The sequence below is a fragment of the Podarcis cretensis genome (assembly GCF_951804945.1).
Source record: "Podarcis cretensis genome assembly, chromosome: 10".
In the NCBI taxonomy this organism is placed as follows: domain Eukaryota; kingdom Metazoa; phylum Chordata; class Lepidosauria; order Squamata; family Lacertidae; genus Podarcis; species Podarcis cretensis.
Window position 1 is genome coordinate 12,070,565 of NC_137179.1, and position 26,670 is coordinate 12,097,234.

Consider the following 26,670-nt stretch of genomic DNA (forward strand, 5'->3'; position numbering starts at 1 on the left):
GCATTACAGGGGGTTGGACCTGATGATCCCGGGGGTCCTTTCCAACTGTATAATTCCATTGTGGGTGGAGTAACAGACAAAAAGTGGGTGGGGCCAGAGGCAAAAGGGGGCGGGGCTGCCTTATACTCCACAAGCCCATTTGGCTGAGTGTCCTCTGCACTGACTGGCAGCTGTTCCCCAGCGCATCATGGAGGGGTCTCTATTAGCCCCTACCTGGAGATGCCTGGGATTGAGCCTGAGATCTTGTACCTGCAAAACCACTGAAAGATGAATATGAACAAATATTGGGGATGAGGAGTTTAAACTTTAAACCAAACGAAATTTTGTTTTCTATATAGTGGTACCTTGGTTCTCAAACGCCTTGGTACTCAGACAACTTGGAACCCAAACACTGCAAACCCGGAAGTAAGTGTTCCAGTTTGCGAACTTTTTCTGTATTATGCGTCCGTCTTGAGTGTTATGGTTCCGATTTGAGTGCTACGCTGAGGTCTGTCTGTTTTTGCTCTTTATTTTGTGTTTTTGCGGCTCTTTTTCGTTTTGTTTTGCTGACTGTGTGGAACCCAGTTCAACTACTGATTGATTGTGTGACTGCAGCACATTGTTTATTACTTCCATTTTATGGATCAATGGTCTCGTTAGATAGTAAAATTCATGTTACGTTGTTGTTTTAGGGGTTGTTTTTAAAAGTCTGGAACAGATTAATCCATTTTGCATTACTTTCTATGGGAAAGTGCACCTTGGTTTTGGAATGGACTTCCGGAACAGTTTAAGTTTGAGAACCAAGGTACCACTGTATTGGGCAAATCTAGATGCCGAGTAGTACTGAAGACCTTGTGGATGTGCCATTTCCCTGTTCTTGTGGCGAGTGGCCTGTCTGCCGCTTGCTGTAACCAGAGTATGCAGGGTGGTAAAGGTTTTTGCGGAGTCCCTGTGGTTCAAATTGGAGAGGTCCTGAGTGCTGGATATGCAGAAATGGCCATATTTCCAGTGGGGGAATTCCTGAGAGGTTAAAGCTTCCCACCACCCTGTCCGTAGATGGCTTCTGTAATGTTTATTAACGTTCTGTAACGATTATTTCCTATTTTTTAAATGTGGCAAGCTTGGCTAGGATAAAGTATAACCCGGCAAAGGCTTTGTTTGTTCTTTCTCCGAGCAGCTCAGCCTGGTGAAAAATGTCTGTGTAGCTCTAAAGCTCACCTGTGGTATTTTAAAAGTTTGGCTCGCGCAAGAAAAGACACTGTCTCATTGCATAGACATCGTGTTTGGATGTGTTTGTTGTGGCAGCTCCAGTCCTTGCACCTTCCAAAGGCTGCTGGATGTGGTTGTGGAACCTTTGAGAATTGTAGAGTTGGAAGGGACCCTGAGGGTCATCTATCCCAACCCCTTGCAATGCAGGAACCTCAGCCAACGCATTCTAGAGTTGCAGGGATGGAGGGAACTTATGACCCTCTTAGAGAAAAGTTGTTTTCTGCTGCTCCAGAGAAGCGGACACAGAGCAATGGTTCCAAAGTACAAGAAAAAAGATTCCACCTAAACATTAGGAAGAACTTCCTGACAGTAAGAGCTGTTCGACAGTGGAATTTGCTGCCAAGGAGTGTGGTGGAGTCTCCTTCTTTGGAGGTCTTTAAGCAGAGGCTTGACAACCATTTGTCAGGAGTGCTCTGATGGTGTTTCCTGCTTGGCAGGGGGTTGGACTCGATGGCCCTTGTGGTCTCTTCCAACTCTATGATTCTATGATTCTATGAGATGCCCGTTGGACTCTAGCTCCCATCATCCCTGGTGACCAAGTTGAACTTTAGTCAAGTGGAGAGTGTCGTATTAAGCTACCCTTGTTCTATTGTTCCAGGCATCATAAAGGTGTTTTTCAGCACTACTAACATTTTCTACCAATTCTTACGGTGTCTTCTTGAGGTTTTGGACCACAACTCCCACCAGCCCCAGCTGCCATGCCTAATAGTCAGCCGTAATCACACATGTTGAAATGTTTTTGTATGTGGATTTTTATATGGATGCAGATGAATGTGGAATGGTCACAAAGAGATCAGTTATGATGGGCAACTTCCTCTGAAAAATTCTTTGCCCGCTGGTATCTATCTTCTCTTTCTTTGTACAGGGTGTATTGGGGCCATGTTGTCCATGCCCAGAGCTCAAGCTGAGGCTCAGCAGGTCTGCTTAGTGCACAGGTGAGCTGGCTGCACACCTTGCAACATGCGCCAGAATTCTCTGCAACTTGCAGAGGTTCCATCAAGAGTTTTATCTGGCAGGCAAGTCCAAAGCAGAAACGGTTTCTTGAAGGCTGAAAAACTGAAAAGCACTTGGCTGGTATCTTCAAGTTTGGAAGTGAGAAACATCGACTCTAATCCCAGTTTATCCCGTATTGGCTTTGGGGAAGTGACAGCCGCAATGTGTTTCCGCCTAACCTACGTCACGTAATCTGTTATGAATTTATTAAAAGCTCTGCTGAGTAAGTTTTATCAGTTTGATGAAGAAAGAAAATAGGATGTTTTTCTCTGTTAGATTAGCATCTTAACCAAGTAATATGGAACTTGTGACTTTCATTTCATTTCAGCTGGCGCTGCATCATAATAATGATGTGTTTCTCAAGTTCAAAGTACAAGAAAAATCCCTCTTTGGCTCATAAATTACCTAACTAGATAAAAACGGACTTTAATGGGAGAGAACATGACAGCCAACAGCAGCCCTACAATAATATTGTTTGAAGTCGTAAATTTAAAAATAGGTTTTGCTGGTGCCATCCGAGTAAATACTTTTTTTTTATAGACATTCGACATTCAAGTGTTCATGATAAAAAAAAAGTCAAGTAACTTGATAGCAGTTGTGTGTGTGTGTGTCGGTGATACTTTTTGAAAATTGTGTTTTAATTGTGGTGGTGGTCTGATTTACTATAAATTGCTGTGGAATCTTTTCGAGTGTAAAGTGATCTACAGCATTATTTTGTTGTTGTTTGGTCGTTTAGTCGTGTCTGACTCTTCGTGACCCCATGGACCAGAGCACGCCAGGCACTCCTGTCTTCCACTGCCTCCCACAGTTTGGTCAAACTCATGCTGGTAGCTTCGAGAACACTGTCCAACCATCTTGTCCTCTGTTGTCCCCTTCTCCTTGTGCCCTCCATCTTTCCCAACATCAGGGTCTTTTCCAGGGAGTCTTCTCTTCTCATGAGGTGGCCAAAGTATTGGAGTCTCAGCTTCAGGATCTGTCCTTCCAGTGAGCACTCAGGGCTGATTTCCTTCAGAATGGAGAGGTTTGATCTTCTTGCAGTCCATGAGACTCTCAAGAGTCTCCTCTAGCACCATAATTCAAAAGCATCAATTCTTCAGCGATCAGCCTTCTTTATGGTCCAGCTCTCACTTCCATACATCACTACTGGGAAAACCATAGTTTTAACTATAAGGACCTTTGTTGGCAAGGTGATGTCTTTGCTTTTTAAGATGCTGTCTAGGTCTAGGGACGCGGGTGGTGCTGTGGGTAAAACCTCAGTGCCTAGGACTTGCTGATCGCAAGGTCGGTGGTTCGAATCCCCACGGTGGGGTGAGCTCCCGTCGTTCGGTCCCAGCTCCTGCCCACCTAGCAGTTCGAAAGCACCCCTAAGTGCAAGTAGATAAATAGGTACCGCTTTATAGCGGGAAGGTAAACAGCGTTTCCGTGTGCGGCGCTGGTGCTGGCTCGCCAGATGCCGCTTAGTCACGCTGGCCACGTGACCCGGAAGTGTCTCCGGACAGCGCTGGCTCCCGGCCTCTTGAGTGAGATGAGCGCGCAACCCTAGAGTCGGACACGACTGGCCCGTACAGGCAGGGGTACCTTTACCTTTTACTAGGTTTGTCATTGCATTTCTCCCAAGAAGCAGGCGTCTTTTAATTTCGTGACTGCTGTCACCATCTGCAGTGATCATGGAGCCCAAGAAAGTAAAATCTCTCACTGCCTCCATTTCTTCCTCTTCTATTTGCCAGGAGGTGATGGGCCCAGTAGCTATGATTTTTGTTTTTTTGATGTTGAGCTTCAAACCATATTTTGCGCTCCTATTTCACCCTCATTAAAAGTTCTTTAATTCCTCCTCACAGCATTATTAGGTATGTAAATAGCTCTAAAGTGATTCCTGAACCTGATTCAGTGAGTACGCTGTCCTTGGAATCAGGAAACCATGGTTCAGATCCCTCTTACTCACATAGGCCATGGTGGAGCTGTCTTTAGTTAATTTCTGTCGCTTTCGAGGCATGTTGCCAGGGGCTGTGCTTCTGGCCAATGCTCTCAATACGGCAAGCCCACAACTTATGAACATTTAACTTGTGTACATTCAGCTTTACTCCCATAGCAATTTTTTTTTAAAAAAGGGTATTGGAAAACTGGGCATTGGAAAAAGGGTATTGGAAAACTCTGTCATTCTATGATTCTATTAAATGCAACCCAATCTTTCTCGGATTGTGGGAGGAGCAGGTTGTCCCATGTGGTGGAGACCACCAATTGCCTTCTGCTGAGCCATGTCTGCGGTTTGGCAGGACTGAGGGAGCGGCAGAGTCAGGCCTTTGCAGCTGCATTGGTGTGAGTGCCAAACACGTTTTCATGGTGTGCTGGCGCAACCCGGACCTTGCTGCCGCTTCGACCCTTCTGGCAGGTGAAGGAGGCCATTGCTTTGGCTTCACCCCACTAGGTGAACCACTCTTACGTTCAGATACATGAGACTGGGAGCAGCATGGTGTGTATGAGGGTATCAGAAATAACTGGAATGCAAAAAGTCCAATCAGAGACCAGCTTAGCTGTACATTACGGCTGGACGATATGTTGATAAATCGTCCAAAACTGGTTTCAAGTCCATATTGTAATATCAGTTTCATAATTTTTGACCTGGCAATATATCGCGAATCATGGTGTGTGTGTTTCTGTGCTTTGCAAAAATCACGATGCAGGAAAAACCGTGAAGCTGGCCAATGCCTTATTTCAGACTTGGTGATATATCAGTATATCACAATGTTTAGCTGGTGATATATTGTGATGTTGAAAACCAGATATTGCCCATCCCTACTGTACAACCCTAAAAGCAAAATAATTGCAATGGCCGATTAAACAAGGTGACGAAAGAAACATCCCAGCATTGGTGGTGTAAGGAGTGCAATCAAAAATCCACAATTTTGATTCAAGACCCAGCTGACATCATTCATAACTGCCTGATGAATTGCAGTTCAGCCCCCTGGTGTTTCTTTTTGAAGTTATTTTGTTCTAGGGTGGTTAAATGCAAGGTTGGTTGGAGAGTGTCTTGCTATACCGAGATGCCCTCCTGGTTTCTGGAATATTGCCATTTCCGACGTTGGACTTGGAAAACGAAGCCATGCAAAGCTTTGCTTATTTGATGGCAGCGTCCTTTCCTTGTGGTTTCTGTGTCTTTGGACCTGCGAATAAAGGCAACGAGAAGAGTTACCTGTAGCCAAAGGGCCTCCAGTGTTCCATTGAATAAAGCTGATATTTCTGCTTCATCTTCAACAGGCCTGCAGAAGATGACGGAATACAAGCTGGTTGTTGTTGGAGCTGGTGGCGTGGGCAAGAGTGCGCTGACAATACAGCTGATTCAGAACCATTTCGTAGATGAATACGACCCTACAATAGAGGTAAATGATTTCCTAATAAGTGAATAAGAGACCGCAAGGCAATGCAGGAATCTTGTTTTCTCCTTTTCCATCTTGACTGGGCTCTCCTAGGATGCATTTAGCTCTTGGGTTTTGCATATGTTCATAACGATAACAGAGAGAAAGGATTAACCCCCTTTTTAACCTTTAATCGTCTATTAATTCTTCACGACTCTCTGTCAAAGGTGGATTGTCGATGTTCCTCTAGGCATGGAGCTGTGCTGTGTTCATGCTATTCACAGACTTGGGCCCATTCATTTCAATGACTCTGCTCTTGGTATAACTTAGTTCCCTAATCACCCATGGATTGTGGGAGTCATCTGGCAAAAGCCACTGGAGGAGGTGGATTTTCTCACTGGCTGACTTGCAGGGGACAAAAATGGTTTAACCCAGCAGCCTTCTTCCTTGAGTTGTGGAATTTCCCAAAACAGCTTCCGTGAGCAATGGGAGTGCTCCCAGCAAATATAGGGTGGAAGATTAAGGGACGGGTCCCCAAATGCATGTTAAAAGCGTGTTCCTGGATCTGGAATGCATGCCTGATGTAGAGCACTGGTCTTCAGCGGGTGGGTGGGGACCCAGTACTGGGGCACGTGGGGTCTAAGGTAAAGGTAAAGGGATTCCTGACCATTAGGTCCAGTCGTGGCCGACTCCTGGGTTGCGGCGCTCATCTCACTTTATTGGCCGAGGGAGCCGGCGTACAGCTTCCTGCATGACTAAGCCGCTTCTGGCGAACCAGAGCAGCGCACGGAAACGCTGTTTACCTTTCTGCCGGAGCTGTACCTATTTATCTACTCACACTTTGACGTGCTTTCGAACTGCTAGGTGGGCAGGAGATGTGGGGTTCTAGTGTGGTGCAATGGGTCAGCGCGTCTGGCTGTTAACCAGAAGGTTGGCGGTTTGAGCCCCACCCCCAGAGACGGCTGTGTGCAGGATTCCTGCATTGAGAGGGGATGGACCAGATTTCATTTGGGGTCTGTCAGGGAACTGCCATCGGAGCCAGAGGCGGAGGGAAGGCTCCAGAGGGATGCCGGGGAGGGTCCCAGTAGGGAGAGAGGCAGCCCATCTGCTGGGGAAGGAAATCAGCGTAGCACCAGTGGAGGAGGGGAGCATATGGGGGAATCGGAGAGAAGGCTCCAGGACTCCTCGCAGGAGACCAGCGGGGAGAGCACGGGTCCTCCGCTGCCCACACCCTCCCTGCACAGAAGACTTCCGCGCAGGGAGAGTAGGAGGAGACTGGGCATCAAATAACTTCTTTGCTGGAAGAAGTTCAAGAAACGCCCACTGACGGATTCTGCCAGCGATTGAGACAGCCACGGATGGGTGGCTGTCTGGACAGAAAGGGTTCACCCAGGTAACCCAGCCAGGTGTGGCGCCAATTTACGCATGAACAACCCCCTAGAACCATTACAGGGTCCTTTCCAACTCTATAATTCTATGAGTATTGCTTGTTGGTTGGTTTGTAAGTTGCGTTGGGCTGCCCCGGGCGACATAAAACGACTGACAAATTTAATAAACGAATAACAAACTGTATATACTTGAGTATAAGCCGATGTTTTCAGCACATTTTTTATGCTGAAAAAAGCCCCCCTCGGCTTATACTCGAGTGAGGCAGCGGGATGAGCGGCCCAAAAGGAGCCCTTTCTTGCCGGTGGTCCTGCTGCTGCGCTGTTCCTTTCCCAACCGTGGCTCCTATGCCTGCTCTTGTGAGTGGCAGAGGTAGCGGTGGAGGGACAAGCGGCCCGAAAGCAGCCCTTTCGGGCTGCTCCTTCCTCCGCCGCTGCCGCCACCACCTGGTTTGTGGTGTGGTCAACCGGCTTATACTCGAGTCAATAAATTTTCCTAGTTTTTTGTGCTAAAATTAGGTGCCTCGGCTTATATTTGGATCGGCTTATACTCGAGTATATACTGTAATTGAAATGGCCTGGCCTGTGGTGGGTTGCAACAGCAGCCCTACCGCCATCGGCAGATATGGTTAAAAATGTTAAGAAAGGCATCTCCAAATGCAGGATTGAGTTAGAGGTGGGTCCCAGGTTTGAAACGGTTGAAGACTATGGATTTAGAAGATATAGGACTATTGTGGCTAGGTGCTGCCATGCCATGAAATGTGGCCTGTTTACGTAATTGCTACACCAGGGGAACACCCGGCCACTGATCCGTGTCACAGATTTGCGCCTGCTAATTTATATGCATAGATGCCCTTCGGCAAAGTAAGAGGGTGGTTGGCTGGGGTCTCGCACCCTGCTTGTGACCTTCTTGGAAGCTCCTGGCCGGCCAAGATCGATGACAGCTTGCTGGACTAGGTACACCTTAGTTCTGATCTAGCAAGGGGTGATCTTGACCTCCAATTCTTAAGGCCCCATTAACAGGGTTGAAAATGTGTTATCAACACCTGCTGAAACCCCAGAAAAAGGGGCGCATGTGGGAATCGGCAGGAATCCCGTAAGTCAGGGGATGGGGCGTTGGGCAAGGGACATTCTCATCACCACCTGGAGATGTGTAGAACTGAAACTGGGACCTCCTTCTGCATGCAAAGCAGATGTTCTGCTGTTGCATCTCTGGCTTTGCCCAAAGTTTTCTTAATGCAGGGCTGCCATACGTCTGGGGTTTCCCCGATGCATCTGGGCATCGGGCTTCAAAATGGCGTCCGGGCGTTGTTGTTGTTTTTTCCCCCTGAATTGGCAAAATGTCTAGGGAAACCCAGACATACGGCAAGTAGGGCGATTTTTTTTAAAAAATAAATGCTTAAAAAATCCCCCCAAAGCCTAAAAACTTAAATTAAACTTAAAAATCCACCACCTAGTTAATGGGAGTTGCTAGCAATGTCAGTAGTTCAATCTTTGAGCAGGGAATGGAGGCATCTTGCCTGTATTGCACAGGAGTATTAAGGCACTGTAGGGCGAGAACCTCATATAATCATCGAGAATTGTAGAGTTGGAAGGGACCCCAGGGGCCAAAGCTAACAAGGCCCTGTCATTTTGCCTCTTGCAGCCACGCTACTGGCAGAGTTGTTCGCCTTTGTTTAATTCACATCCAGCCTCCTTTCAGAATAAGATTATTTCCAAGGCATCCTACAACACAGGCAATAAAAACAAATTCAAAAGACTTGGCATGAAAGAATTTCAAAACAGAGCAGCTGGCAGAGAGGCAAATAAGACTTAATTGTTTCTTTAAAAAAAGTCTGGCAGAACAAAAAAACAAAAAACGGTTTTAATAGCATGTCTGAAGACGGCACAAGAGGTATCTTTTGAATTGTGAAAATACATTGTCAGGCGATTATGTATTTTAACATGTTATTAACTGAAAGAACAGGCATTGTATGTGCTTTTAAATTAGCAGAGGGCAGACGGTGGAAGAATAAGTGAATATGGCAAGAACCTTCAAGTAAAGATGTAAAAGAGGTGATCCTTGGTTATGAGCGCTGGGGTTTTTGCAAGGTCGTCTGTTGTTACAGTGGTGCCTCACAAGACGAAAATAATCCGTTCCGCGAGTCTCTTCGTCTAGCGGTTTTTTCGTCTTGCGAAGCATCCCTATTAGCGGCTTAGCGGATTAGCGCTATTAGTGGCTTAGCGGCTAAGCGGCTATTAGCGGCTTAGCAGCTTAGAAAAGGGGGGGGGAGGGAAAAAACTCGCAAGACTCGCAAGACGTTTTCGTCTTGCGAAGCAAGCCCATAGGGAAATTCGTCTTGCGAAGTGCCTCGAAAAACGGAAAACCCTTTCGTCTAGCGGGTTTTTCGTCTTGCGAGGCATTCGTCTTGCGGGGCACCACTGTATCTTTGAAGTGCTGCTGCTTTCTGGTCCTCCTGTAGCCTTCAAACTGTCCAGGGAAGTCAGATAGGTTTTCAGGTTCCAAAGTCCTTCCAGATCTTTTGGGTTACAACTCCCATCAGCTCCAGCCAGCACTGCCCAAAAGATATGCAGGGCACCCATCTGGGAAAGGCTATGGCATTGTAATTTGGTAACCAAGGGATCGAGTGATGAACTAGGAAGTCCCGAGTTCAAGTCCTGCTGCTGATCAAAACTTGCTTGACGGCCCTTGGCAGGACCGTCTCTTCTAGGCTTGTCCTACAAACGCAGGAGGGTGAAATGGTAGAAATAACTAGTAGAAATAATGGTAGTTGGTTTTCTTGTTGTGGACCATTTTGCAACGAGTGTTTGCAGAGCTGGCAGATGAGCTGAAGAGCTTACCTTCTTGGCAGGTGAAGACTGAGCAGGCAAGCCATTTTGCTCCTTGTATAGAAATCCAACATTGCTTTATAAGCACCCATCTAGATAGAGAATGCAGATGATGATGATGATGATGATGATAATGATAATGATAATAATAATAATAATAATAATAATAATAATAATAATAATAATAATAAATTTATTATTTATACCCCGCCCATCCGGCTGGGTTTCCCCAGCCACTCTGGGCGGCTTCCAACAAAGTATTAAAATACAACAAGGGAATGAAAGATAGAATATGGAAAAGGTATGATGTATGTTTTTAAATTGTTTTTGTTTGGTTTGGTTTAGTTTATTGTGTTAGTTTAATGTGTTAAGGTTGTGTTTTGTATTGTTTATGTATTGTATTGTTTTTTTCTCTTTTTTGTTCTTTTATTTTCTTTTGTCTTCTTTCTTCCTTTTCTTTTTTGTAAGCTTTAAAAGTAATAAATATTATTTAAAACAACAACAACAAATTATTAAAATACAGTAGTCTGTTAAACATTAAAAGCTTCCCTAAACAGGGCTGCCTTCAGATGTCTTCTAAAAGTCTGGTAGTAGTTTTTCTCTTTGACATCTGGTGGGAGGGCATTCCACAGGGCGGGTGCCACTACCAAGAAGGCCCTCTGCCTGGTTCCCTGTAACTTGGCTTCTTGCAGCGAGGGAACCACCAGAAGGCCCTCGGCGCTAGACCTCAGTGTCCGGGCAGAACGATGGAGGTGGAGACGCTCCTTCAGGTATACTGGACCTGTGTTGCTAGGCCAGACGAGCCACCTGCTCTCCCACAGTAGCCAAATGGACGAACGCAGAAAGTTACCTTACACCTATTTGGACCATTGGGCTACCTAGCCCAGTAATATAATAATAATAATTTTATTATTTGTACTCCGCCCATCTAACTGGGTTGCCCCAGCCACTCTGGGCGGCTTCCAGCAAATATAAAAGCATAATAAAACATCAAACATTAGAGAGTTCCCTATACAGGGCTGCCTACAGATGTCTCCTACAAGTCATGTTTATCTGTTGGACATCTGATGGAAGGGTGTTCGTTGAACAGGGAGGGTGCCACTACCGAGAAGGCCCTCTGCCCGGTTCCCTGTAGCTTCACATCTTGCTGTGAGGGAACCTCCAGAAGGCCCCTGGAGCTGGACCTCAGTGTCCAGGCTGAACAGAAGGGGTGGAGACGCTCCTTCAGGTCATTTAGGGCTTTAAGGTCAGCACCAATGCTATGATTTCTTTAAGCCACGTCCGCTACTTGCCTTCACAGTGTAGCCCCCACTGAGGCTCATCAGGGCACTGATCCTGTATTACAAGGCCTCCTAATCAAATGCAAGCAAGTTTGCGTCGAGATAAACAAAGGACAAAGATGGGAATAAACGCCATCGGATTACTGGAGGTTTTTATCACTTTCCAAGCAGCCTTGAGCTGGAGGATTTCACACAATGGGCCCTTGATAATTGAATGAGTCGCTGACTTTTAAGTCATCCTCCTACCTCATTCGTCTTTGCCCCTTCAAGACTTGCTTTGTCCCTTCAAGACTTGCTGGTCTGCGTTACGTCAGCAAAGTAAGTGGATTAAGGACCTGAGGTTTGAATTCAGATTGACACCTGACTTTCTCACAAAGGCGACGATGCCAATTTTCCTCCCGTTTCTTACATTATAATCCCACCTGAGAAGCTCAAGGTGACTTGTGTGGAACTGGTCCCATTTCATCGCCATGACAACCGTGAGAGGCAGACTCTTTCTGGCCCCCGAGTCACCCACTTAACCCTGGGCCCCGTCTAATGCTTTGTTCCACTCCCTCTTGAAGATCAGTTCCTGAGTGATCTTATATGATGCTTAAATAGATACCACAAGCGGTTAAAAAAATAAATCTCTGGAATGGCATTTCCTCTTCCGGAAAGGGCATCTAGAGGAAAAATTAAAGGAGTTACAAGTCAATCTGAAGCCCAATACAGTGGTACCTCGGGTTACATACGCTTCAGGTTACAGACTCCCCTAACCCAGAAATAGTACCTCGGGTTAAGAACTTTGCTTCAGGATGAGAACAGAAATTGTGCTCCGGCGGCGCGGCAGCAGCAGGAGGCCCCATTAGCTAAAGTGGTGCTTCAGGTTAAGAACAGTTTCAGGTTAAGAACGGACCTCCGGAACGAATTAAGTACTTAACCCGAGGTACCACTGTAACAGGATTATTACTGGTGATACACTGATAGGGATAATGAGTCAGAGAGTTGCTTTCTTACAGAAGATTGGGTTCAAGCCCCATGTGGGGCAAAAGATTCGCGCATTGCAGAGGATTGGACTAGATGATATTATTATTATTATTATTATTATTATTATTATTATTATTATTAATTTATTATTTATACCCCGCCCATCTGTCTGGGTCTCCCCAGCCACCCTGGGCGGCTTTCAACAAAGTACCGTATTAAAATACTTTGGCCCTAGGGATCCCTTCCAACTATATGACAAAAGCCTCCTGACCTGCGTAAGATGTTCTGCTGTGATTTTTCGCATGCAATCAACTCCCTTTTGGTGTAGATTCATAATAGGGTGAGAGAGGATAGAAGAAAAGCGAATGCCAAATTCTTTCTTCAGTGAGTGAGCTGACGGGCGTAAAAAAAAGAAAGAAAAAAAGTGAAAGCTCTTGGAGACGGACGTTTCTTTATGTACTGTATTTTTCGCTCTATAGGACGCACTTTTCCCCCTCCAAAAATGAAGGGGAAATGTGTGTGCGTCCTATGGAGCGAATGCAGGCTCCTTGGCATCAGCGATAGCAACGTGAAGCCTCCGAAGTGCAAAGGGAGCGCTCCCTCCATGCTCCGGAGGCTTCGCGTTGCTTTCGCTGAAGCCTGGAGAGTGTGAGGGGTCAGTGCGCACAGGCTTCGGGCTCCTTTTGCTGAAGCCGGGAGAGCAAGACTCTCCTGGCTTCAGCAGAGAGGGAGACCTGTGCAGCACCCCTTCAGCCAAGCTGGAGGAGAAATGGAAGGGGCTCCGTTTCTCCTGCCGCTTTGCTGAAGGGGCGCTGAGCAGAGAGGGGGAGAATTCCCCCCCCCCTTGTTCTCCCCCTCTAAAACAAGGTGCGTCCTATGGTCCGGTGCGTCCTATAGAACAAAAAATATGCTGCCGCTGACCCTTTCACGTAAGATGTGAGTGTGGCAGGGGCCTAGTAATTTTTAAAAATACATATATTTATAACGACAGCTATACAGAAACAATAGCAGCAAGCACCAAAACCGGCAGGACGTGAAATCTGCATCCTAGCATGACAGCATCCCTTAGCTGAAATGAAAACCAGCAGCCCAAGTTAACAGAGTGCCCTCTGCTGGTCAAATGGCTATCTTGCTTGACCCAAAGAGAAGTCTGCCGTTTTTCTCAAGCCTCTGGATGTGATTCACCCCCTCGGCTGGTGAACCCAACAGAAGTTTTTTTCTTGGTTATCTGCAGGTTCCGCCTTTCTTATTAAACAGACCAACCCCAACGAGGGCACACAGTAGTAGGAATTTATCCTGCACAAGTATCGTGGAACTGAGCGATAACGGCTCACGCAAGAGTGTGACCGAAAGTGCTGTGTGGGGTGCAGAGTGCCACTTCCTTTGTTTGTGTGACCTCTGTGTGTGTGTTGCCTCCCCAGCCCCAGCTTCTGGGAGCCTCCCCAGTGACGCTCATGCTGGGCCCCTTACCTGGCGTCTCACCTGGGTGACCTGTGGGAGGTGTTGGGTTTCCCACCATCCTGGCTGGAACTGAGGTCGACTTGCATGGCTAAAGGAAGTGAAGGAGTGGGGGAGATGTTGGGAAGGGCTGAGTTGAACCCATTTATCTTTGCGCTTTTTTTTGGACTGGCATTACTTTTTAAAATAAATCAAACGCTGCCTTGAGACGTAAAAGCCATCTCTTATATACAGTGGTACCTCTGGTTGCAAACGGGATCCATTCCGGAGGCCCGTTCACAACATGAAAAGAGCGCAACCCGCAGTGGTGTGTCTGTGCATGCGCGGGTTGTGATTCGCTGCTTCTGCACATGCGTGTGACATCATTTTGCCCTTCTGCGCATGCGTGAGCGGCGAAACCCAGAAGTAACCCCTTCCGGTACTTCCGGGTTGCCGTGGGACGTAACCTGAAAGAATGTAACATGAAGCGGACGTAACATGAGGTATGACTGTATATATAGTTTTTTATTAAATTTTCTGTTTTACAATTTAAAATACCGTATTTTTCGCTCTATAGGATGCACCAGACGATAAGAAGCACCTAGTTTGGAAGGAAGGAAACAAGAGGGGAAAAAATTCTGAATCCCAGAAGCCAGAACAGCAAGAGGAATCTGGCTTCTGGGATAGCCTCTTGCTGTTCTGGCTTCTGGGACAGCCGCTGAAGCCTCTTCTGGGCAGCGGGATGAAGGCTCCCCCTGCCCGGAAGAGGCTGCGTGCGGGTAAGCTGCCCTCTGTCCCTTCCCCCCACTTCCCGCAAGAGTCGTGTGAAGCCTCCGCAGGGCAGTGGGGAGCCTTCGTCCCGCTGCCCTACAGAGGCTTCACAAGCTCAGTGGCAGCCCCTGAACTGTGCAACTCCCTCCCTAAAAAGATGCATCTAGGGTGGCTCAGTTGGTTAGAGCATGGTGCTGAGAACGCCGAGGTTGCAGGTTCAATCCCCATATGGGACAGCTGCGTAGTCCTTCTTTGCAGGGGGTTGGACTAGATGCCCCTCATGGTCTCAGCTCCGTGATTCTATGATTTTCGCTGTATGGCATTTGCCATATGCTGGAAAAATGTACCTCTTTACCATGGTGCTCCACAGCAAAGTATTTTGTTTCGTAGGGCCCGCCTTTGGCTGACTGGCTTTACCTGTTTTTATCGTTGCAACCGTTCTGTCTGTGTTGTTTGCACGTTGTTTCTTGTATTGTGCAATCGGCCCTGGGACCTTTATGGTAAGAAATCTCATAAATAAGGCCTTCAGTTTTCCTGGACGGAGAGAGGTGTATGTAGAAATCCGCAAGGTTGTAGTGCGTGTTAGTCCTGCTCCGACCCGCTGATGTCAATGGGCGCTACTTACTCAGGGCCATTAATTTCAGTGGGTCTACTCTGAGTACTGCGCACAGTGCCATTCCGCCTGGGGCTGATAGGAGTCGTAATCTAAAACACCTGGAAGGCACCATATTGCCATGCTATGGTTGTCTCCCGCTTGGACTACTGCAATGCACTCTATGTGGGGATACCTTTGAAGGTGACTTGGAAATTAATCCAGAATGTAGCAGCTAGATTGGTAACTGGGAGCAGTCACCAGGACCATATAACACCCGTCCGAAAGGATCTAGATTGGCTCCAAGTACAATTCAAAGTGTTGGGGCTGACTTTTAAAGCCCTAAAGGGAAGCTTTTAATGTTTAATAGACTATTGTATTTTAATATTTTGTTGGAAGCCGCCCAGAGTGGCTGGGGAAGCCCAGCCAGATGGGCGGGGTATAAATAATAAATCATTATAAATTAGTATTATACCTGGAGGAGAGTCTCCACGCCCCCCTCCATCGTTCAGCTTGGACACTGAGGTCCAGTTCCGAGGGACCTCTGGTGGTCCTCTCTCTGCGATAAGTGAAGCTATGGGGAACCAGGCAGAGGGACTTCTCGGTGGTGGCACCCACCCTGTGGAATGCCCTACTGTCAGATGTCGAGAACTAACTATACAGTCATACCTTGGGTTACGGACACTTAAGGTTGCGTTTTTCAGGTTACGGATGCGCTGAAACCCAGAAGGACCGGAACAGGTTACTTTCGGGTTTTGGTGGTCGCGCATGCACAGAAGTGCTAAATCGTGCTTTGCACATGCACAGAAGTGTTGAATCGCAACCCATGTGTGCGCAGACGCAGCGCTGCGGGTTGCGAACGTGCCTCCCGCACGGATTACGTTCGCAACCCAGGCGTCCACTGTACAACGTTTGGAAGACACCTGAAGGCAGCCCAAATTTTTAATGTATGGTGTTTTGTTATGTTTTTGTACATGCTGGAATCCGCCCAGAGTGGTTGGGGCAACCCAGTCGGATGGGTGGGGTACAAAAAATAAGATGATATTATTATCATATTGGGGAAGGGTGAATTGGGCAAATTCAAGAAAAGCAGGGATCGGCCATGTCGGTCCATCCAACTCAGTGCTGGCAGTGGCTTTCCTGGTTTTTGGGCAAGGAGCCTCTCCCAGCCCTAGCTGAAAATTCCGGGATTGAACATGAGACCTTCTGCATGCAAAGCAGAATGCAGAATGGCCTGCCCTGCGCTATGCTGCTTCTGTCTGTGGCTGCTTACTATGAAACATCCATGCTCAGAGGCCTGTGAATGCTGGATAACGGGCATTGTTGTCGTTCCCTGCTTGGACCCTGAGTCTACCAGCTCCACCTGGTAAGCAGGCTGAGACCCTCCCTGCCCGCAGACTGTCTCGCCAGAGTGGTGCATGCTCTAGTTATCTCTCACTTGGACTACTACAATGTGCTCTACGTGGGGCTACCTTTGAAGATGACCAGGAAACTACAACTAATCCAGAATGCGGCAGCTAGACTGTTGACTGGGAGCGGCCGCCAAGACTACATAACACCGGTCCAGAAAGACCTACATTGGCTCCCAGTACGTTTCAAAGTGCTGGTGCTGACCTTTAAAGCCCTAAACGGCCTCAGCCCAGTATACCTGAAGGAGTGTCTCCACTCCCATTGTTCAGCCCGGACACTGAGATCCAGCGCCAAGGGCCTTCTGGCGGTTCCCTCATTGCGAGAAGTGAGGTTACAGGGAACCAGACAGAGGGCCTTCTCGGTAGTGGCGCCCGCCCTGTGGAATGCCCTCCCAGCAGATTTGAAGGAAATACGCAGCTATCTTATCTTTCAAAGACATCTGAAGGCAGCCCTGTTCATGGAAGTTTTTAATATTTAGTGCTGTATTGTTTTTAACACTCGATTGGGAGCTGCCCAGAGTGTCTGGGGAAACTCAGCCAGATGGGCAGGGTATAATTAATTAATTAATTAATTAATTGTACAATGGTACCTTGGGTTACATACGCTTCAGGTTACATATGCTTCAGGTTACAGACTCCACTAACCCAGAAATAGTACCTCAGGTTAAGAAATTTGCTTCAGGATGAGAACAGAAATTGTGCCCCAGCGGCGCGGCGGCAGTGCAAGGCCCCATTAGCTAAAGTGGTGCTTCAGGTTAAGAACAGTTTCAGGTTAAGAACGGACCTCCGGAACAAATTAAGTACTTAACCCGAGGTACCACTGTACCTGCCTTGCAGCTGCTGGAAACAGAGTGCTAAACCTAGATGGGTCTTTGGTCCGATCCTGCCATGTTCTTTCTTGGTGCTTATACTCCCTCAGCTCAGAACGAGGCCTGCTGTGTGTTTTTATTTCCTTGAGATGTCCTCACAGGAGCTCTCGCCCCGGCACTGTTTCCCTTTCTCCGCTCCTTCTGCCTGCAGTGGAAACGCTCTGAAAAAAAACGAGACCGGTCACGTCATACCCGTGAAATGCGCAAGGAATTCTTGTAGGTGTGCCATGGGTGAAAGGACTCTGAGATCTTGGCACCCGCCGCTCTGATCCATTTTGCTCCGTAACTTTTATATAATTGCCCCTCTGTTCTGGTTACGTAATCAAAGATTGCAATCAGCACGGAGCAAGCAAGATAAAATAAAAATAAAATCTGCTTCTCACCCAAGCTCTTGTTGCAACCGTGGGAAGAGAGGTGGCTGGAATGTAAAGACGCTACTTCGTCCAAACACATTTCCCCCCCGGAAAATTAAAGCATGTGGAGGAAGGTTGTGTGCCCTACTGATGGGATCAGCGCTGCTGCAGTCCTGCCCAAGAGGGACAACGACTTTTGTGTGCATGTTTATTATTCTTTTTTAAGATTCAGATTCGCAAAAGAAATAACATGGCATAGCTGAGAGTGAGTTTGCTGGCTGGCCGACTCTGCAAAAGTACTAGGAGAGGTTAGATAAGGTACAGGTAAATGCAGAACGGAATAGTGGGAAACGTAATCAGGAATATCTAAAAGTAGCAAGGGGTTAAAAGGTAAAGGGACCCCTGACCATTAGGTCCAGTCATGACCGACTCTGGGGTTGCGGCGCTCATCTCGCTTTATTGGCCGAGGGAGCCGGCGTACAGCTTCCAGATCACGTGGTGAGCGTGACTAAGCCGCTTCTGGCGAACCAGAGCAGCGCACGGAAATGCCGTTTACCTTCCCGCTGGAGCAGTACCTATTTATCTACTTGCACTTTGATGTGCTTTTGAACTGCTAGGTTGGCAGGAGCTGGAACCGAGCGACGGGAGCTCACCCCGTCACGGGGAATCGAACCGCCGACCTTCTGATCGGCAAGCCCTAGGCTCTGTGGTTTAACCCACAGCGCCACCCGCGTCCCTATTTTTTTTAAAGATACAGATTCGCAAAAGAAATAACACGGCATAGCTGAGAGTGAGTTTGCTGGCTAGTTGACTCTGCAAAAGTACTAGGAGAGGTTAGGCGCAGTCAAATGCAGAACGGAATGGTGGAAAACGTAATCTGGAATATCTAAAAGTAGCAAAAGTAAGGTAAAGGTAAAGGTACCCCTGCCCGTACGGGCCAGTCTTGACAGACTCTGGGGTTGTGCGCCCATCTCACTTAAGAGGCCAGGGGCCAGCGCTGTCCGGAGACACTTCCGGGTCACGTGGCCAGCGTGACATCGCTGCTCTGGCGAGCCAGAGCCGCACACGGAAACGCCGTTTACCTTCCCGCTGGTAAGCGGTCCCTATTTATCTACTTGCACCCGGAGGTGCTTTCGAACTGCTAGGTTGGCAGGCGCTGGGACCGAGCAGCGGGAGCGCACCCCGCCGCAGGGATTCGAACCGCCGACCTTTCGATCGGCAAGCCCTAGGCGCTGAGGCTTTAACCCACAGCGCCACCTGCGTCCCGCTGTACTAGGAGAGGTTAGGCGCAGTCAAATGCAGAACGGAATGGTGGAAAACGTAATCTGGAATATCTAAAAGTAGCAAAAGTAGCAAGCTTAAAATACGGATCCGCAACTGAGGCCAAATTAGCTATTTGTGCAGCACTGATTCCCCCTGCCCCAATTGTGAGAAAAGCATTGGTCTGGTTTGCACGCCCCAGTAAACCAAACCATGGTTTACCAGGACTTGCAGGCTCCTGGAGGAGAATTAGCTGTTTTGCTTCTCTTTTTTCACTCCCACGCTGCCCTTGGCTTGTGGCTTGTGGTTTGCTTGCGGTTCAGCTGTCTCCTCACCAGCCATGAGCTGTGACCAAGTTTGCACAGCGTGCTAAACCTTGGCTTATCTCCGCAAAGTGTGGCAGTCAAAAAGTCTTGGGAGGAGCAAGCAGCTTGTGAGATCCTCTCGAGAAGCCACATGTGTTTCCATGATCCTGTGAAGCCCAAGGATCAGGTCCCTCGAGGCTCCAGAGCTGAATGCGGGACTGATCCCTCCCATAGCCCCATCTCACACTAGTCCTCTTTCATGCCCTCCTTTAATAATAAATAATGATAATAAACTTTTATTTATACCCCGCCCTTCCTGGTTCAGAAAACCGGGCTCAGAGTGGCTAACAACAAATTTAAAACACTTAATTGATGCAAAAAAAAAAAAAGAAGAAGAAGCATAAAATACAATATAAAACGTGAATAACAATAAATTCGGAATTCAAAAATTCAAAAAATGCCTTTGCCTAGCTGGAATCTGCCCTTGAATTCCGACTGCAGCTTTTTCTTGCCTGGATCAAACGCAGAGAGGGGTGTGTATAAGTGCAGAATGGTTTGCATAAGTGCAAGATGGTTTGAGCGTAATTACTCCAATCTTGGACTGACTGCACTGGCTGCCAATTAGTTTCTGGGCCCAAATCAAAGTTCTGGTTTTGACCCATGAAGCCTTAAACGCCCCATGAGTGCAATACCTCCAGAACTGCCTCTCCCCATATGAACCTACCTGGACCTGAGATCAACCTTTGAGGCCCTTCTTTGTGTGCCTCCTTCATGTGAGGTCCAGAGGTTGGCAACCCGTTTGTGGAATGCTCTCCCCAGGGAAACTCACCTGGCACCTTCACTGTATGTCATTTAGGTGGCAGGCAAACACTTTCCTCTTCAACCCAGGCCTTGGGTTGATCGACATCCATTGCCCTTTTTAATGTGTTGTGGGAGACCTGCGAGTATAGGGTGGTATTCAAATTTAACAAATGCTAAATAATGATGGTTTTGTTCTTATTTTTATAACACATTTTGTTGTTTTTGTATTGCAATTCTATGTTGTGAGCCGCCCTGCGATCTACGAAGGAAGGGCGGTATTCATAAAAATATAAGTGTCTGCAGAAGCCAGCCTCCTGTACAAAGCTAAAACTCAAGTTTATTGCCCCACTCACTTTTTAAAATTTAATTTAATTTGTAATTTTCAGGTTTATACATTTCAATGATTTTGCAGCCATTTTAACATTTCAAAACTTGACTTCCTTCCCCCTATTTCTGCGGTTCTTTAAATTTATTGCTCTACTCGCTTTTGCCTGTGCCCTGCCTTCCTCCATTGCCATGTGACCCTTGAAGTTTGCTCAGAAGGGAATATAGGCTGTAAAATGTTTTCCATTCCTGTGCTTAGCCACATTTTGGCTTATGGTGATGTGGAAACCAAGCCAATGTGCAGCGGGACACGGCGGGGAGAAACCTTATAGGCTCATCACATTACCTGATTCCAGCTGCAGTTCTACCCCCAACCACACTAAGCGCTGCTCGTTTTCCATTCTGCTTGCCCTCCGGGCTCGATGTCTTGGGTGCGAATGATGCTTCCAGCTCTGTAGTATTGGTGCCGCCTAAGTTAGGTGTACATGAATAATCAAAAAGCGTTTTCTGCCTCCCCTCTTTTCTTCCCGCCTCTCTCAGGATTCGTACAGGAAGCAAGTAGTCATAGATGGCGAGACCTGCCTCTTGGACATTCTAGACACAGCCGGCCAAGAGGAGTACAGTGCGATGAGGGACCAGTACATGAGGACGGGCGAAGGCTTTTTATGTGTATTTGCTATAAATAACACAAAATCTTTCGAAGATATTCATCATTATAGGTAAGCTTCACTCGGGTTGCGGTTCCCAGCATCCCATTGTTGGGCTTTACAGATGGCTGTTTGCAAGGCCACCTAACTCAGGTTTCCCTAGACCCAGGGGTCAGCAAACTTTTTCAACAGGGGGCTGGTCCACTGTCCCTCAGACCTTGTGGGGTGGGGCGGACTATATTTTGAAAAAAATAATAATGAATGAATTCCTATGCCCCACAAATAACCCAGAGATGCATTTTAAATAAAAGCACACATTCTACTCATGTAATCCTGGTTTAGGTCAAATCTGCTTTTAGGGCTTCAACGGTTGAATTGTGCCCAGAAGCAAAATGGAAGCAAAATTCCAGCAAGCATTTTAAGTTATTTTCTCTTTTCATTTCATGGTTGAGCTGGTTTTTATCTCTGTCATATCGTCCCACTACCTTATTGTGCACTGCTTAGAGCTGCGGTGTTAAGCCCTCTATACGTTGCTGCAATAAATGAATGTGTAAGACGCTCACAACACCGTGTTTTCATTGCTCCTTGCCAGGGGTCAGCAAACTTTTTCAGCAGGGGGCCGGTCCACCATCCCTCAGACCTTGTGGGGCGCTGGACTATATTTTGAAAAAAATAAATAAACAAATTCCTTTGCCCCACAAATAACCCAGAGGTTATTTTAAATAGGAGGACACATTCTACTCATGTAAAAACACGCTGATTCCCGCACCGTCCGCAGGCCGGATTTAGAAGGCAATTGGGCTGGATCTGGCCCCCTGTGCCTTAGTTTGCCTACCCTTGCCCTGGATCTGTATGCAGGACTCTCTCCTGGGTTGTGCGGATCCTCACATCCTCTGCTCACGTTGCAGAAGGTATCACCCTGAGCAGGTAGGGCAGATTATCTTGCTTCGGGCTGCAGGTGGGAGAAATGCCCCCCCCACTTTAAAACAAACAATCAAACAAACAAACAAACAAACAAACAAACAAACTGAAACCTCCCTGCTGGACCAGGAGCCTGGGAGACCAGGGTTCAAATCCTCCCTCAGCCTTGAAGCTCGGTGGGTGACCTTGGGCCAGTTGCTGCCTCTCAGCCTAGCCTACCTCACAGGGTTGTAGCGAGTATCAAATGGAGAGCTTGTGATGGACGGGGAAAGCATTGCCCCCCACCTTGAGCATCTTGGGAGAAAATAATAATAATAAATAATAAATTTTTATTTATATCCCGCCCTCCCCAGCCAAAGCTGTGCTCAGGGCGGCTAACAACAATAAAATAATACAACATTCTAAAATCATTTCATTATAAAATTAATTCAAATCAAATTGATGGCAACCATTGGGCTAGAGTTCTGGGAAGATTGCCAAAGGAGGGAGTCAGGCTGTGCCCTGGCCAAAAGCCTGGTGGAACAGCTCTGTCTTGCAGGCCCTGCAGAAAGATGTCAAGTCCCGCAGGGCCCTAGTCTCTTGTGACAGAGCGTTCCACCAGATCGGGGCCAGTACTGAAAAGGCCCCGGCCCTAGCTGAGACCAATCTAATCACCTTGCGACCTGGGACCTCCAAGATGTTGGAGGTGGGGGATATAAATGAAATAAACAAACAAACGTGGGTTTGACGTCTGTTCCAATTTAAAATACGTAGAAGCGGTGCTCATTCTGCTTGTTTTACGCTCCGGAGTCCCTCAACTTCCCAAGCCTTTCTTGCGCATTACGCAGAACGAGGTGAGCGTGTGAGAGCACGACACCCTCTACCTGAAATGTTCCAGTGCAGAATCTCTGCAGGGTCTCCCACATAAGGATTTTCCCGCAAGTAGTAAGCAAGCGCACCAGCGACGGAGTGATGCATACTGGTGCAATAGCTTCGTACATGTAGGAAAAACCCGGAGAGCCTCTGCCAGTCAGTGCAAACAGTATTGAGTTGGATGGACCCAGAGTTCTGGTTCCGTGTAAGGAAGTGTGTGTGTGTGTGTTTCTTTTGATTCTTTTTCTTCCTTGTTCTGCATAATATGTACATTGGCTCTAAGCAAATGCTCTCTGGTCCACCCCCCCCACCCCTTCAGCTGCCTTAAATGCATGCTAATTAGGAGGGTGTTGACTGGAAATGGGACTCTGTTGCGATTTGCGTCAAACGAAAGCCCATAAAGACTTGCCATGTGATTGCAGCAAACGCCCTCTTTCAAACTGCTCAGTTTGAAAGCAGCCTTTTTTTGAGCTATTTTTAATCCTGGCTCCAGAACCCACTGATTTCAGGATCTGTGTGGCGCTGTGAGAAGCCACACGGAGTGATCGTGAGAAGGCAGCTGTGGTTGTGTAACTCATCCCCTCCCCCTCATCCAGGTGCTCAGTTCTCCCCTGGGTCAGTCACAGTCTCTCGGCGGAGCCCGTGCCAGAGGGTCGTCATGAGAATGAAACGGGGAGGGGGAGAACCATGGACGCTTGCCTTGGACGCTTTGCAAGAAGGGCGGCCTGTAAACGTGACAATAGATGAATAAATACATTGTCAACAACCGCCTACAGATTTTATTACGATCAAGCGTTGCGAAATGAAAGCTTGGGCCACAAGTCCACATGCGTTGGGCTTGTGACGTGGCTTCCCCACAGGAACAAGAGAGCCCTTCCCAATTTGTGTGCTTTGCTCTCTACACATGCTGTAAGACTGGCATTGCTCCCTGAAAGCAGGAAACCATGTTCTCCACCACTGAGGCGCATCGCACCACTGCATGCCTTCCCTTCTTGCTCTTAGTAAAGGTAAAGGGACCCCTGACCATTAGGTCCAGTCGTGGCCGACTCTGGGGTTGCGGCGCTCATCTCGCTTTACTGGCCGAGGGAGCCGGCGTACAGCTTCCGGGTCATGTGGCCAGCATAACTAAGCCGCTTCTGGTGAACCAGAGCAGCGCACAGAAACGCCGTTTACCTTCCCGCTGGAGCGGTACCTATTTATCTACTTGCACTTTGACGTGCTTTCGAACTGCTAGGTTGGCAGGAGCTGGGACCGAACAACGGGAGCTCAGGGATTTGAACCACTGACGTTCTGATCAGCAAGTCCTAGGCTCTGGTTTAACCCACAGCGCCACCTGCGTCCCATTCTTGCTCTTAGGCCCTTTTAAAATGTGGGGTGTTTGTGTGTGTGTGTGGGGGGGTGTTTATTGGGTGGTTGTTCTTATTTTGATTATGTATGTTGTGGTTTTATATTTTAATTTTATTTTATTCTGCGAACCGTCCAGTATAGTCGGTATAGAAATTCAATAAAATTGCCTCTCGACCACCTCCAGTCCAGTTAACATCTTGAGCTTCTACACACTACTCTGAACTGAGCTCAGTCTACCTAGTCCCTTTCTTTTTGCCTTCACTGTATGACTGTTGAAACACCTGAAACTTCTAAACACATTGTAAATAATAGGCTCCAAGGCAGCGGTTCTCAACCTGTGGGTCCCCAGATGTTGTTGGACTACAACTCCCATCATCCCTGAGCTCTGGCCTTGCTAGCTAGGGGTGATGGGAGTTGTAGTCCAACAACATCTGGGGACCCACAGGTTGAAAATGGCTGCTCTAAGGACCCTTAAAGCCTTTTATCTTTATTTGAAGTATAGAAATTCAATAAATAAATAATAATTACACTAAATGACCCTCGGGGTCCCTTCCAACTCTACGATACTGCAATCTCTGCTTGATCACCAAGTTCTGTTGGGCGAATGCTGTTTACTGCCCCCTGTGTAAATAAGGCTACTTGGTAGCTATGAGAAATACAGTGTTTAGTGTGGACAGTCCAGCAACGTGGAACGTCCTGCCAATGGAAACCCACCAAGCATCCTCCTATATTTTTTGGTATCTTTTGAAGCCTTTCTTCAGGTGACGGGCCTTTGTACTTGGATGAATGTTGTGACCGGGCAGTTACTTATGATATTTTCTGCACTTGATATATTTTCTTGTGTAAACTTGACATTTTATATTTGCTGTATGTAACCCTTTGTGGATGATTTTGTATGTGAGTTAGCAGTGTAAAAATAAAATAAATCAGGAGACGGTGGAAAGAAATTGGGAATTTAAAGTGTATATATGGAGATTTTTTTAAAAAAAGATTAATGAGAAATGGAAAAATCGTGGAATGAAATTTTTATGACCCTAGGGGAAATGTCTTAAGAGATTAAGTTCAATATATTAGTTTCAATGAGAAATAAGATTAAATAAAGTAAAAATGGATGATTAATTGGTGAAAGAAGAGAATGTTAAATTACAGTATATTAAGATAAATTATTAGGATAAAAACAAAGATGAAGGATTTGCTGAAATATCTAACTGAACCAGAATACAAAGAGGGGAGGTGTGAGGAGGTCAAGGAAATAAGTTAAAGAAAGAAAGTCATGTAAAGGTTTGATTTGTTCTTTTTTTCCCCTTGATTCTATGCATCTTTTTTTTTTTTGTTTCTTGTCTGTTTTCCATTTTTTATCTTTTTTCTTTGATGTGACTTGTTTTTATGTTTTGCTTTCTTTTTTGGTTTAATTGGGTGTTTTTCTGTTGTTATTTTTTTTTATTACTTATGTAACCTTTAAAATGTTAGTAAAAATCTTTAAATAAATAAATAAATAAAATACGTGAGCCCTGGGAATGGGCTGAATGCAGATGAAAACCTTGGTAGTAAACAAAACAGATGGATTTAAACAACTTGCTTCTTTTTCTTTTTAAAATCTCTCCCTTCAAAGAAGTAACCGTGGCAACTCCACAGATATTACTTTGCTCTAAAGTGGTCTCTCACTCTTCTCTTATTCCACCCCCCCCCCCCCACAGGGAACAAATAAAAAGAGTGAAAGATTCTGAAGATGTCCCCATGGTGCTAGTAGGAAACAAATGTGACTTGCCTTCGAGAACTGTAGACACAAAACAAGCTCAGGACTTAGCTAGAAGTTACGGAATTCCTTTCATCGAAACCTCTGCGAAAACGAGACAGGTAACATTATGTGTGTTGTCTTGTGTGTTAGAACAATTGTCCCCGGTTGAGGTTGAGAACAGAGTTTTCTGTTCGAATAATGGGTAGGATTCCTAGCACCTGCGAATCCATGTTCTTGAGAGATCCTAAATCTCTCTCTCAATATGGTCTCTCCCCAAGATAGCCGAGATTCAAGAAAGCAGGCAGAGTCACGTTCCATTTTATTTGACTCTCGAGAGCCAGTTTATATATCTGAGGTCCCACCTGCAGCCTACACTTAAACCAGTATTGTACCACTTTAGCCAGTCGTGGATTCCCCCAGAGAATCCTGGGAAACTAGTTTATTTCTGGCGCAAGGAACTGTAGCTCTGTCAGGTATAAACTACAGTTCCCAAGAGTCTCTGGGGGAATCCATTATTGGCTAAAGTGGCATGCTACTGCTTTAAAATTAAAACTTCAAAATCTGTGTGTGTGTTCTATGTGGTTTCCAATTTTAAAAAAACATTAAAGAAAAAACCACGCTGGATGTTACCCAGGATGGTAGTGGTGAACCTTGCACAGATTCCTTATGGGAAATAGACGTGATGATGTCTCTGTGTCTGGATTTTACCACCTCAGACTCACATCACCCGAATTCTGAGGCCAAGAACAGAATCCAGGGCAAGAATTCATATACAAGCATGCAGTTTGACTTCTCCAAGCATATATCCTTCTTTTATGCGCTAAATAAGTCCCAGAGAAGCACTTGCCTGGTAGCCTGGTCATCAAATTCGGAAAGGCATTGGGTTCAGAGGTCTGACTCTGCAACTCTTGCGATCCCTTTAAGATGCTGAAATAATTTGTCTGGTGTGAATTCGTAAGAACATCTGGTGCATTCTAAGTGGCAGGATGT

The 26,670-nt window shown here is 46.6% G+C and overlaps 1 protein-coding gene and 2 long non-coding RNA genes across 8 annotated transcripts in view; 2 read left to right on the top strand and 1 right to left on the bottom strand.

The window, feature by feature from the left end:
- Nucleotides 1-26,670, top strand: part of LOC307225356 — a 106,579-nt gene that overhangs the window by 65,572 nt on the left and 14,337 nt on the right. The gene's annotated exons all lie outside the window — the stretch shown is intronic.
- The window catches only part of LOC307225228 (GTPase KRas-like), a 52,096-nt gene that overhangs the window by 11,089 nt on the left and 14,337 nt on the right, over nt 1-26,670 (top strand). The window contains 3 exon segments of the mRNA XM_079993121.1: nt 5,497-5,618; nt 20,716-20,894; nt 25,640-25,799. Of these exon segments, the coding sequence (XP_079849247.1) occupies nt 5,497-5,618; nt 20,716-20,894; nt 25,640-25,799 (461 nt within the window).
- Nucleotides 9,410-17,614, bottom strand: LOC307225324. 6 transcript variants are annotated; one of them, XR_013842879.1, is made up of 4 exons: nt 17,516-17,580; nt 17,090-17,293; nt 9,821-9,900; nt 9,410-9,697 (listed from the first exon to the last, which is right to left on the bottom strand). It is a non-coding gene; the product is annotated as an uncharacterized lncRNA (long non-coding RNA). The 6 variants fall into 6 exon arrangements; XR_013842881.1 differs by lacking the exons at nt 17,090-17,293; nt 17,516-17,580 and adding exons at nt 11,335-11,750; nt 12,326-12,681; XR_013842878.1 differs by having other exon boundaries at nt 17,090-17,614.